Raw genomic sequence first — 14,225 nt, forward strand, 5'->3', positions numbered from 1 at the left:
ACGACAAAATGAACCAATCACATGCAGCAGCACCCTTTGATTGACCAATCAGAAAGCAGAGATGATGGGACGTCAGCGAGGTCAACGGGAAGTGTCATGTCAGCCTCCAGTGCGGCGTCTCGTCCGGCGGCAGCGATGCTCGGCCTGTCCATTAGAGAGGTCTGTCTTTATTTTAACCTTAATTTAACTAAACAGATTACTCGTAACCAAAAATTTAACTTTTTGAACATTCACCGCACTGTTTTTTGGCACGCTGTTACATAATGTTCAAAACTTCCTTTTAATTGAGCTAATAAACCAGTCTGACAAGGCTGGGGGACCAGTAAAGCCAGTCTAAAAGTTTTAAGCTGTTTTTGTAATGATATATTTTTTTATTATAGATTAATATGTACAAATGGCTTTTATATAGCTACCTTCTAAAGCTACAAAACACTAAATGTTTAAAAAAGTCAAATGTCCTCTGCCTACTGCAGGTGTCCCAGGCACTGAGGGATGGGAGGGTGTCTGCCACGGAGCTCTGCAGAAAATGCATCAACCAAATACAAAGGACACGTTACCTGAATGCATTTATCACCATCACAGAGGAGACAGCTATGGAGCAAGCACAGAGAGCAGACAACAGGCTCCGCACAGGTGTGTGTGTGTGTGTGTGTGTGTGTGTGTGTGTGTGTCTGTCTGTCTGTCTGTCTGTCTGTCTGTCTCATAAAGTGTATAAATCTTTCATGGCTGAATAACAATTTTCATGTGCTCCATGTATTTTCTTGTAAGGTAAACCTCTTGGTCCCCTGGATGGCATTCCTTTCTCTGTGAAAGACAACTTCTGCACGGAAAACATTGAGACGACTTGTGCTTCAAACATGCTTAAAGGTCAGCTAAAGTGCATTAATGCAAAACTGAAGCATAGAAAACTTTACGTTTCACGGATGATTTTAAATATCATATTTTGTCTGTTTGGATTTGTAGGTTATGTTCCTCCATTCAATGCTACAGTTGTGCAGAAGCTGTTGGATCAAGGAGCAGTTCATGTTGGGAAAACTAATTTGGATGAGTTTGCAATGGGGTAACACTCACACTTTTTTAAAGTTTGGGGTTTGTAACAGTAGTTAATGCTTTTACTCAGCAAGGATGATCAAAAGTGGCTGTAAAGGAATTTATAATGATTAAAACATGTATAAAAATAAATGCTGTTCTTTGAACTTTAGAGACTTCTTTAAAATGATTGTAAAACTTACCAACCCCAAACATTTGAACTGTAGTGCAAATCATTTGTAAAGACCAATAGATTATGTATGGTGCACATCTGAGCGACTCTTGTCTTTCTTAAGAGCTGGAAGTACAGATGGGGTGTTTGGTCCAGTTCGTAACCCATGGAGCTACACAAGCCTATACCGTGAGCAGAGCACAGAAGATCCAGATTCTGACTGGGCAATCACAGGAGGAAGTTCAGGAGGTAGTGCTGCAGCAGTGGCGTCTCTCAGCAGCTTCCTGTAAGTGTAAAACTCTATAAAGTCACGCAAGCTACATTTAATAGTCAATATAGCTTGAACTTTTGCTTCAATACAAGCATGTTCATATATGTGAGGGAAAGGAATAGTTCTCTTTATATCTGAAATAACATATATAATTCAATATAATTCAACATTTCTAATTTTGCTCCTTATGCCCTTTTATTGGTGGCTAATTGAGCAAAATGTAATTATTTACTAATGTAGTACTTTGCATTTGAGGTGTTCGTGTACACACTGTGAGTTGTGTGTGTAAAAAACACATTATTATGTGAGGCTTCAGATAATATTTGTATATATTACATATCTAATCTGCTCCACGTGTCTTTTCTCTTAGAGCCTTGGGATCTGATACAGGAGGCTCTACACGAAACCCTGGTTCTCTCTGTGGGGTCGTGGCTCTGAAACCCACTTACGGCCTGCTCTCTCGTCACGGACTCATCCCTCTGGTCAACTCAATGGATGTGCCAGGAATCATGACCAGGAGTGTCCATGATGCTGCCACTGTCTTGAGTATGCGATCTGCCTGAGTGTGAGATTAATATATGAGGGTCACTGATTTAAATCTGTACTTTATGTATTTGATTGATTCTGTTTTTTAGGGATTCTGCAGGGCCGAGATGAGAGAGACTCAACAACTGTCCAGGCACCCAGCACCCCACCCAGCCTTCCTGAACACTTTGACATTAGAGACATATGTGTCGGCATACCAAAGGTACAGCTGCGTTCAATCCATCCACAGGGTGACAGCAGCTTAGTGTGGTTAACAGCAGAAGGGTCTAGGCTGGTAACACAAAGATTCAAATTTTAGGTTCATATAAAAATATAACAATTACTGAAATGAAATATTGACCTAAAATGCATCCATTATTTAATTAATAATCGTTATATATTAAATAAGTGGCAAGAAGAGTGGGATAAATGTACAAATAATAAATTACATGAAATCCTTCCTGAAATTTCAAACAGATTTTTAAACTCATTTAAAACTAGATTTGATCAAGTGGTATTTACCAGAAGACTGAAAGATGAAGACCCTGCTCAATGCATGTTCAGCAAGATTCCCCTTTATGTCAAACATATTTTATTGGACTGTCCCGCTTTTAATGCATGTAGAAAACTCACTTAAAGAGTTATTCAGTATAATTTTGCCAGAAAACGTTTTCGAATTTTTATCAAATGTTAATGTCAGAAATCTTGTGTAATATAACTTGCGTTTGTTTGTTTGCTGGTTTTTGTTGTATTTGTTATACTTGTATTTTTGGAATTGTTTTTGCTGACATGGCATTAAACATAAATATACTACTATTATTTAAGTAATAAATATTAATATTTATGATTATATTGATTATATAATAATAAGTGTTTAAATATTTTTTTCATGAAGAAAGTTAAGCCTTTTTTTATGCCTTAGTAGCATGTTATAATTTGAAAGCTTATAATTCTTGTTACTATAATGTGAAAAAAATGCTTAAATTACATCTCTTAAATCTTCCATATATATCATGCTAATAATTATTTCACTTCAATTTAATTCATGCTGCTTCATATTTAAAACAAATCATTGAATTCAGGCAGGATTACTATAATATAATAATGAAATTGACATTATTGTATACTGTTTTTTTTATTTATTTCTTTTTACAGTAAGGAGAATCTAGGGCACAGTAATGTGATGACAAAATAATAATGTCATAAAAATAGACTTCTTTTTTTCTGGTTTTGGGTGGGTTTTCAATATCGCATTAAAAAAACACTGGATGGAAATTCCAAGATGCGCATAAATTAAAAAAATGTGCTTAAAAAACTTATGCGCACGTTTAAGTAGGATAAACTTTTTATCCGATAAGAAAAAATGCACATATCTACGATGGAAACACGTTTACCGAATAAATTCCTCCATGCGCATTGGAAAAGTGGGATAACTTGACTAACCAGCGGACTGATCTCGTTCACAGCATCTAGATGTTGTTATGGTAATTCTGAAATGGCTGAGCAAAGTCTGTGGTCAAAGTATTTCTGTATAATTGTCTTACACAACTGAACTGTGTAACCAAACAGCAGGCATCTGCCTCTGAAAGCAATGACCGCATTTATTGCGTTTCGTCTGCTCACTCTGTAATTGATCATATATGAAAATTATTATATTCATTGGCTTCTCCTAGTTTTCTTAGTAATAGTTAGTGCCAGTTTACCAGGAAGTGACAATTTTGTTCTCTTAGATTTTTTTGGATGGAAACGGTGCTTTATTCGCAATTGTTTTATGCGATATTCCAGTTTTGCGCATAACTTCAATTCAAATCTTTGGATGGAAACATAGCTATTGTAAGATTAACCTATGTTTATATGATACTGTAATAGAGTTTCTATGATTTTAGGAATATCACGCCCCGGGCCTGTCTAAAGACACTCTGGCCCAGTGGAGTCGAGTCGCAGCCATGTTTGAGCAGGCAGGGGCACGGGTACAAGAAGTATCTCTGCCACACACACAGCACTCCATCGTCTGTTACCACGTCCTGTGTTGCTGTGAGGTTGCATCCAACATGGCACGTTTCGATGGGCTTGAATATGGTGCGTAAAGCTTAAACGTGTCTAAAACTGTCACATGATGCACATGCATGCAAACACGATGGATTTCAAATGTAGGTGTTATTTTAAAGCTACAACTACAAAATAAAATGTAAAAATCTCCATTTGAGTTTTGAACAGTGCTGTGTTTCTGAAAATGTCCCTTTTTTCTCCTCAGGCCATCGTAGTAAAGTCGACAGTTCCACAGATGCCATGTACGCCACCACGCGACATGAAGGCTTCAACAATGTGGTTCGCCGAAGAATCCTCTCCGGAAACTACTTCCTTCTGCAATCGTGAGAGCCTCAAAAAGAGAACCACCATTGTCTCAGATCCGTTTAAAATGTGTACTTTATTCGTAGTTTTTATCGCATCTCTCGCACACATTCATCTTTAAAGTGAGGATAAGAGACTTGTTTCAAAAACATAAAAAAAAATTTTTATTGTTATTGTAACATGTGACATGCTCTTTGTTCAAATAATTTGGATTAGAAATTGTCTGCCAAAAAGAAATATCAATCAATTACACAGTGATTTCAGAAATCTGAAAATTTGAAGCCAATGCTGTAAGGTTGCACTGTATTTTATTTTATTTTACTTTACTTTACTTTACTAAAAACAAGTAGCACTTCCAAAATTGTACCATGACATCTTCGTGTTATTTTCAGTTTACAAAGATTTTTTTTTGGTGTTTTTGCAGCTGTCTTGGTTTTACTCTCATAGAGGTGTTACAGATAACAGCATTTCACTCCCTTTCTTCTCAGGAACTATGAGCGTTACTTTGTGAAAGCTCAACAGATGCGGCGTCTTATCGCTGAAGATTTTAAAAACGTGTTCCGCTCTGGCATAGATGTTCTCCTGACACCCACAACATTGAGCGATGCAGCACGCTACTGTGACTTCATACAGGAAGACAACCGAACACGCAGTGCTCAGGAGGATGTTTTCACCCAACCTGTCAACATGGCAGGTATGCACAGGAAGTGGATTTGAAAGAGAAATGACTCCGCTTAATTCCAAGAAGGTTCCATAGAGTTGCATCCTTTGCATGACCTTGAGGGCTTAACTGGTTTACCTGTGCAAATGTGATTTGTATCACCTGATTTGACAGACGAATTTACCTTACTGAGGTCAGTCAGGGAGTTTTGCGTGGCAACAACAACCAAGAAGGGCATGTGGCCTCCAGCTAAATGTGACCCTTTGAGTACAGCAGGGTTTTTTCCTAAAGCAGCATAAACAAATTTACAATTGAGCTTTAATGGATCAATGACCCAACCAACAAAACCAAAGTTCATTCATCTTTTTCTTATCTTTTCTAAACCAAAATAAATCCTACATGATCTTCTACTCTTTTTTTTCCTCCACAGGTTTGCCTGCTGTCACGGTACCAACAGCCCTCTCACACCGAGGTCTTCCCATCAGCCTGCAGCTGATTGGTCAGACACTACAGGACTGGAAGTTGTTGACAGTAGCCCACTGGATGGAACAACAAGTCAACTTTCCAATGATCCATTTGCATGGAGACTCAAATGAGAGGGAGTTGGACCTATCAGTCAGAGAAAGGACACATACGATAGGTTCATAACCAGAATGCAAAGACTCATTGGTTGGAGTTCAGAGGAAATGAAACCTATGAGGGTTAAATTTGGTGTCTAGGTTCATGAGAAGTGAGAATATAAGTATGAATGCTGTATAAGTGCACCCTGAATCTACATGACTCTCTCTCTATTTTGGACTGTGGTCTGTATGATTCATCAACTTATATTTACTCTGCAGCATTGATGTAAGTGGAGTTAAACTGGCTAGTAATAATATTTAAAAAAGACAAGAAACAGTAACAGTCATTTTATTTGTAAACATTGTGAGGACAATAAAGCGTAATTGGCAATTCAGGTTTTAATAAATCAAGTATATATAATTATTTTAAAACATTAAACATGGCATTGTGCCATGAACTGTGATCTTAAAAATGACCTGTAAACCGTTCACTGTAGATGAAGATATTTTAGAAAATAATTCAGGGAGGGAAAACTTGAGTGAAGGTAAAATAATCATCACGTATACAGTCAAGTAGCTTGTTGTCTGAGAGAATGGTTGTAGTTTTCCAGAAGAACAATACTGAATCCACAGTTTGCACAGTTTGCACAGTTTGCATGGCAACCAAAGCAGCAAACCGCGTTTGTGGTACACAGTTTAACCACGCTTTGAAAGTGCACACATCCTGTTTCTAACGAATGACAATAGCCTTTTTTTTCCAGATATGAGCTTCACATATGTACAGAATGTACATGTCTCAGTTCTTTTTTATGGCTAAGGTTATTAACTGAATAAAGGGAGCTGGTGTATTTCCATCAAAAGTCAGGTTGCGATTCATAAGATTTAGTTTTTTTTGTGATGGCATATCTGAATTATCAGCATAATTACTCCAGTCTTCAGTGTCACATGATCATTAATAAATCATTGTAATATCAAAGTTAAAAACAGTTGTGCTGCTTAATATTTTGTTGATCTGCCATTTCTGGCTGCTGCCTCTTGTGAAGTAACTGTTCAAACTGTTCTCATCGGCCTAGAGAGAAAGACATACAGTTGTGTTCAAAATAATAGCAGTATGTTTAAAAAAGTGAGTAAAGCTCAAAATCCTTATAATAACTTTTACTTTAATACACACAAATGCATTGGGAACATTGCACATTCTATTCTAAATCAAAACATGAAGAATTTGTTATTACTTTACAGAAAGTGAAGAAAAAGGAATATTAGGCAGTGTCTGCATTTTTCTTTATGAAGTCAAATTTACTGTATAAACAGAAAAATGCTTGAAGATTTAGCTTTCTTGTGAATGACTAAACGTTGATCTTGTTGGTCTGGAACCAAGATGCTGCTCACTTACTGGTGTGTTTGGGGTTGTTGTCTTGTTGAAACACCCATTTCAAGGGCATTTCCTCTTCGGCATAAGGCAACATAACCTCTTTAAGTATTTTAATGTACTCAAACTGATCCATGATCCCTGGAATGCGATAAATAGGCCCAACTCGGTAGTATGAGAAACATCCCCTTATCATGATGCTTGCGCCACCATGCTTCACTGTCTTCAGCCTATCATTTTCTGCACTTCTTTATGTTTTCCCCTCTCTAATCAACATATTAATCAAAGTGTGCTATTCTTTTGAACAATGTCTGGAACGACCCATTTTACTCAGATGCACAGTACAACATTTGCTGCCTTCGTCCTTAAATAAGGGCCACTTGTTTGACACCAGTTTTTTTACAGAATGATTTACCTCTCTAATTAAACTCCACACTGCTATTATTTTGAGCACGCCCTTTTCAATTAATGATTCAATTACACAGAATCAACAGCATGCATGTCATGACTGTTGGGTCTGTTGGTTTTCTATTACTCTACCACACCTACTAGTAAAATATTTGCCATGTAGAAATATAATTTCTACCAAAAACAGTAATTGATCTCTGGCTAGTGATGTTGGACTGCTATTATTTTGAACACAACTGTAGGTGCTAATGAAATCACAGTCAAATGCAGACTTCACGACAGGCCACAAGACACACAGTGGTCCAAGACATGTACAGCACTTCTTCAGTTATTAGTCCTGGAAGGCTGCTCATTGGTTCATCACAACTGAATGTGATTCTCTCAGCAGCACAGCAGGAAGCTGATCTAATTTAATCAGTGAAACAGTGCACTCATTTCTTTCTCCACCGAATGTACTGGTCATCTGTGCCCCCTCAAATGTACACGCACACACAACACAACACTTACCACATACAGTAGTTTTTAATGCCACACTGGACTTTTAAATCTATATGACACAAAAAGATGTTCTGCCACTTCCTAGTTCTTTTTTATTTACAACCCGAATTCCAGAAATGTTGGGACGTTTTTTAAAATTTGAATAAAATTAAAACTAAAAGACTTTCAAATCACATGAGCCAATATTTTATTTACAATAGAACATAGAGAACATAAATGTTTAAACTGAGAAATTTTACACTTTTATCCACTAAATGAGCTCATTTCAAATTTGATGCCTGCTACGGGTCTCAAAAAAGTTGGCACGGGGGCAACAAAGGGCTGAAAAAGCAAGAGGTTTTGAAAAGATTCAGCTGGGAGAACAACTAATTAAGTTAATTGACATCTGGGCCCGTATTCTTAAAGATTCTAAGACTCCTCTCAGAGAGCTCCTAATTTAGCTTAAAAATTTCTAACTAGGAGTCTTAGCTTAAAAGTGATTCAGGACCAACCTGAGAGAAACTGAGCAAGGAAAAGACAAAAACTTTTATCTCAGTGAGGAGTCTTTTGAAGACTGTGATTGGTTGGTTGTCCAAGAAGGAAATAAAAGAGTGCTTTTAAGAGTAGGGTCTACTCAGAGCCATAGAGAGACAGAGTTGCGACAACGGAAGTTCAAAACGCTCGATCGTCACGTGATTCACGTAGACCTCAATAGTTCCAGGAAGTTAATAGCGGGCAATTGGAATGCATTGAGTTAGAGAGACAGAACTGTGATTTTTGGTAATTAGTAGACAATAAAATAATTGATTTACATTATTTATAAAATAATTTATAAGTAGTATATGTAGCTGTATCAGTGTTGCTTTTAAAAGATAAAATCTGTGAATATTTGAGGATTAATGTGGTCAGCTATCCTTATACCTGCCATGTTAACATATTTTAGGTTGATGTTATCATGGTAAAAGTCCATGTTTGCTATATAAACGACATCGTGGTCTTTTACCAAGGTAACTTCAGCCTCTCTGTATAAATATAATTATGTGTGTGTGTGTGTTTTCAAACAACTTGTATGTCAGTCAAGTGCAATCACATCTTAATGTTCATTGTCGTTTTATTAATCTCATGGTAAATGTTAAGTTTGTTGTCTTTGAAAAGTCATTCCATATAAGTGAAGATATTTTAAGACTAAGTGGGAATTAATCTCTTTTAATGTTTTTGATTCTTTGATATATATAAATATATATTTGTAGTATATTCAAATTTAAAATAACTCAAAATATGTTTACCCATTTAATCATATATTTTATGTATGTTAAATTTTGTTATGCACTTATTTACATGCTGTCCTTGAACAGTCTCCACTATCCACCTTTTTCTTCAACGCGGAAGTAAGCCTATGGGTGAGACTTCCGGTTCATTAGCCGCTATAGGTAAATAACGAGAAGAATAACAACGTACAGTAAACGGTAAAACTGTTTGCACTACAAACCAGTGTGTTCATAATTAAGATAATACATTAAAATAATATGATAAGACACACTAATTTTCAATATAAAGCAGCAAAACGAACTGTTTTGTACAACTAAAAATAGCTGGACGCGGATGAGACCGGAAGCTAGACCCATAAAATTTACAAATGGCCGCGCCCATTTTTACATCAAGAAAAAGGTGGATAGTTTGCTGTGCTGCATGGGAGTGCTCCGAGCGGTTCTTCGCCTCCACGTCCTGCATTCAAATGGTTTAATGCACAGCTAGCCGTTGATTATCCCTTATTTATACTACGGGGCCGTTGAATGCTTGAATCTGATTGGCTGATGAACGTTCTAAGGTGTGCAATTATTTTCAGGGAACCGCACGGCGAACGTAGTTCCAGGCAGCTCTTGACCGCATTACATGACCATATCACTTCGCCAAATGATTTCCGTTATTTCAAAGGTCTTACAACAGCAAAATAACCAAGACCCACAAGGACACTGGCCAAATAAATAAATATAGTAAACAATATGATAAAAACGACAGATCATGTCCATGTTTTTGCCACAAAATTACGCTTTATTATGTACGGAAAGCACATACTCTATCTCTCCCGCTCTCTCTCCCTCACAGACCGCACATACATAACAGTTACAGTTTGCACACACACTAGCATACATCGCGCTAATGTTATTAGCGCTACTCTGACGATTTTATCAGTAAACAACTTAAAGGAACACTCCACTTTTTTTGGAAATAGGCTCATTCTCCAACTCCCCCAGAGTTAATAAGTTGAGTTTTACCGTTTTGAATCCATTCAGCCGATCTCCATGTCTGGCGATAGCACTTTTAGCATAGCTTAGCATAGATCATTGAATCCGATTAGACCAGTAGCATCGCGTTCAAAAATGAGCAAAGAGTTTCGATATTTGTCCTATTTAAAACTTGACTCTTCTGTAGTTATATCGTGTACTAAGACCGGCAGAAAATGAAAAGTTGCGATTTTCTAGGCCGATTTGGCTAGGAACTATACTCTCATTCCGGCGTAATAATCAAGGAACTTTGCTGCCGTACCATGGCGCAGTGATATTACGTAGCGTCTGAAAGTAGTCCCCAGCTATATTATAACTAGGTACCTAGCTAGGGACTGCTTTCAGGCGCTGCGTAATATCACTGCACCTGCTGCGGCCATGGTACGGCAGCAAAGTTCCTTGATGGAATTGGATTGAATTGAACTGCATTAGTCTGTTATTAACGGCTCAAGCCTCAGTTACTAGGTTTAAAATGACGTTTTGGAATTGGCAACGGAGGTGTTGGATGAAATGCGGAAGAAATAATCCCATCACGCATTATTTTTCTAATAATCCAACTGCCCGTCGTCAATTATTCCTTACATATACGAAGAGTTCAGATGCAAAAGCCTCTAAATGCCATCTGAAATTTTCTTCTAAAATGAGCATTTTTATATCAGGCTCCTATATTTATGTTCAGTTATTTCACTTTAATTGCATAGAAAAGGACCTATACATTGCTATTAGAGAAAAATTACTGAACCTAAACATAGCAGCCTAATAAAAATGCTCATTTTAGAAGAAACTTTTAGATGGCATTTAGAGGCTTTTGCATCTGAACTCTTCATATATATTCTTATTTTTTATTCACCATGCTGACATACTTAACATATTTTATAGGAAATTAACAGCGACACAATAAGATTCTGAAAGTGCTGTAATTGTTTGTGTGATCACTTTGCTTATAGAAGGTTGTGACAGACCCAGATTATCACTGCTGCATAGTTGCATTTTTCCAGTTGCTAAATATGTCAATGTAGTGATTACTTCCATTTATGGCGCTATGGCATTTCTGCGCGGTGTCTGAGATGTGAGCGTGTCTCTAATAAGATCGGTCACAAACATGATCCCTGCACGATCTAATGTGTAGTGTCTTATTAACTCACTGTCATGCATTGTATGCAACACTTACAGACTACAGGTGCACACTGTATAAAGATTTTCACAACTTTCAAAACTTTAATTCTATTTATACAGTGAGTTTTTTTTTGGAAAGTTGATAAAAGAAATATGATGCTACCCTCAACATAAGAGTTGATGTGGCCATTTCTTAAAAGTTATTATTTAAAAAAAAATAAAGATACAGTTGACAACTGAAATGTGAAATTTCATATTTCCAGCTTCTCCAACAAAAATATTCGTCAATTCAAGGAAAATCAAAACAAAAGACACACAAAGACAAGGGCTTCAAATAAATACATGCATACATAAATAATCTTAATAAAGAATAATTCAGTGTATCTCTTAAGTTATCTTAAGATTCAACACATAAAACTATTTACTAGAATAACGGAGTGGGAGCGATATGGCTGTTTTTCACCTAAATGTGCGAGACTTCTGTTGTTAGCCACTGACATTAATTTTAGCTATACAAAAAAAAGTGTTATGCTGATTAAAATTGCAAATGGTATTTGTTAACATATTTATTTTTGGAATCATATGAAGTGCAAACAGTTTTATAGTTTACTGAAATGTATTATACTTCTAGTTATGTCACACATGAACAAAAAAATGGCTTCCGCTTTAAAAGAAATAAGGCTATTTAAACCCAATGGCCTCACAATACCTTAAGAACTGTTATTCATAAGAAACAGTTCACTGCTTTTTTCACTTCTTTTCTCAAAAGGGTTCAAATTAGTACCTAGCTTTCAACAGGCCAAAACAAACCACATCCATCAGTGTCATCAGTGTTGTAATATTTTTAGACATGTCACTTTATCTTTACGTTCTGTTTTCTGTAGAATAGATGGTGAACTAATTCTTTTTTTAAATTAATATGTCAGTAGCCTAAGTGAAATACGAGAAATATGAGATAAGCTCCTCTCCAGTAAGGTACATTTATTTTCTCGTGGATGAAATACAATCATTTCACTAGGAATTCATTTGAAGATTCACCAAAAAACAGTAACTATAACGCTAACTATATTAGAGTTCACACCGATGCACAGTAACATTCTGTTTATTCTAAACGCACGCTACAATTAAGTCATCTGCCATTTTAAATGCTCAAGCGATTCCAATTATATAATTCATCTGTGTCATTAATTTCACAGCTGTGATATTCTCAAAGAATTAGAATGAGTATTAAAACTTTATAGCTATCATTACAGTTATCGTCCTTGGTATGAATAGGCCTTAACTGAGATGCTCTTAGAGAGGAGCTACAAATGACTGATAAGTACAAATAAGATAATTTCAGTAGGGTGTTATGAGCCACTTCTGTGGGTTTTTGTATAGCCACACACCACCTAAGCGTTTGAAAGAAATTAGATGCGGGTGGGTGCCATTAAACCACAAATTAACCATGTAACCAAATTAACCCCATGAGATGGTCTGAAATAAATGAGCAGAACTGAATAAAGAAACTTTTCAATGCCCCGTTAATGATAACTTCAGTCAACACAAACAGTGTTCTCCTTTCACGTTTACACAACAGACTGAAAGATAGCTTCAAAGAGATAGAGGAAGCGTTACAGACGCTCTCGTTCATGTCTGTCAGGTAAGGTATAGATACTGGTCTGTACTCTCTGCTCAGGGACAAAACACCCTTATTACTCTGGTTTATTCTCAAGAACGTTTCAGACATGATGATCCGACTTAGATCAGATCATGTGAGGGCCCAAAAGATGAAATGTGATCAATGTCACATGTTACCTGAAGGAATATTGTGCATTTACTGCAGTATCTACCATTATTTTCTTCATATAATGCATTCAAATATAGAATCTAGAAGTGGTTTTACTATTATTATATACTATTTTATTATCTATCATTTTTGTGTGCTTTTGTCATTTTTATTAGTTTTTGTTCCTTTAAATATATATCTATATGGCTTTATGTTTATTTCAGTATTTAAACTTATTTCAGTTAGTTACCAAGGCAAAGTTGAAAAAGTTTGAGTTTTTCAATTACCGAAAACAAGTTTTAATAGTTTTAATATTAGTATATATATTTAATAACACTAATATATTTTAGTCAAGTAACTAGAGGCTCTTATAGCTATTTGTTTCAGTATGAACTCTAAATGATCAATTCAGGGGTCAAATACACTGCATATCAAATCAAACAATCTCAGCCATTTATGAGCAGCAAACAGGTATGTTTACTGTAAATATTCAACACAGCTGAGACATTCTGTTTACCATCAGTTCGGCCCCTATGGGATCATTACGAGAAACTATACAGGCTTTACTTGAAATGACCCAGAGTAATCGAAACCTCAGACAATAAAGACTTGCATTTATTTACCAAACATCTCAAGAGTGTCTGGGAATGTTTACCGAGAGGCCTGCTGTTAACTCAGGAGGGTTACGTGTCCTTCATGAAAAGAATGCAGTCTCTCACAAACATTTCTAAAGTACTTGTTCCCTGTTTGAGTTTCAGTTTGAGCTAACCACTTTAATGTGGTCTTACATCCGTGGAAAAAAGACATCAGCATCTCAAAACTGTTTAAGGTCAACTTTTTTTTGAAGTAGTACAAAAGATGGAGAAAATTTTTTCAAGAAAATACTATTTCAGTCTTTTTACTTCAGCTTACTCAAAGTGTTTACTTACCGTTTCTTTCACAAATAATCACATAGTTACAGAAACTCTGTAATAAGATTGCAGGCAGCTGCCAATTGAGCTTAAGTGTAAGAAATGTAATTCAATAAAACAGAAGAGTATAGTTTGAAATAATAATGTTTCAATCTGGATAGAGAGGAAGAAATGTGCATACAAAAGAAATTGCAAAAAAAAAGAAAAAGGAAACATCTGTTCCAGAGTTGGAGGATGTGGGCAGGTGAAAAAGGAAAAGCTGCTGAAATCCTGAATCATTGCCGCGAAAATGGCAGCTTTCGCCATGTGAGCATTTTTTAT

The 14,225-nt window shown here is 36.3% G+C and overlaps 1 protein-coding gene across 1 annotated transcript; it reads left to right on the plus strand.

The window, feature by feature from the left end:
• Positions 1 to 27: 27 nt before the first annotated feature.
• On the plus strand, positions 28 to 6,440 carry qrsl1 (glutaminyl-tRNA amidotransferase subunit QRSL1). Its single transcript, XM_058748680.1, has 11 exons — positions 28 to 159; positions 474 to 633; positions 769 to 867; positions 964 to 1,060; positions 1,326 to 1,487; positions 1,843 to 2,018; positions 2,108 to 2,220; positions 3,884 to 4,076; positions 4,252 to 4,369; positions 4,838 to 5,043; positions 5,441 to 6,440. Exons 1-11 carry the CDS (start codon positions 97 to 99, stop codon positions 5,656 to 5,658), a joined length of 1,605 nt encoding a protein of 534 aa, XP_058604663.1. The 5' UTR covers positions 28 to 96; the 3' UTR covers positions 5,659 to 6,440.
• Positions 6,441 to 14,225: the final 7,785 nt, after the last annotated feature.

Source organism: Onychostoma macrolepis, chromosome 17 (assembly GCF_012432095.1).
Source record: "Onychostoma macrolepis isolate SWU-2019 chromosome 17, ASM1243209v1, whole genome shotgun sequence".
Classification (NCBI taxonomy): Eukaryota; Metazoa; Chordata; class Actinopteri; order Cypriniformes; family Cyprinidae; genus Onychostoma; species Onychostoma macrolepis.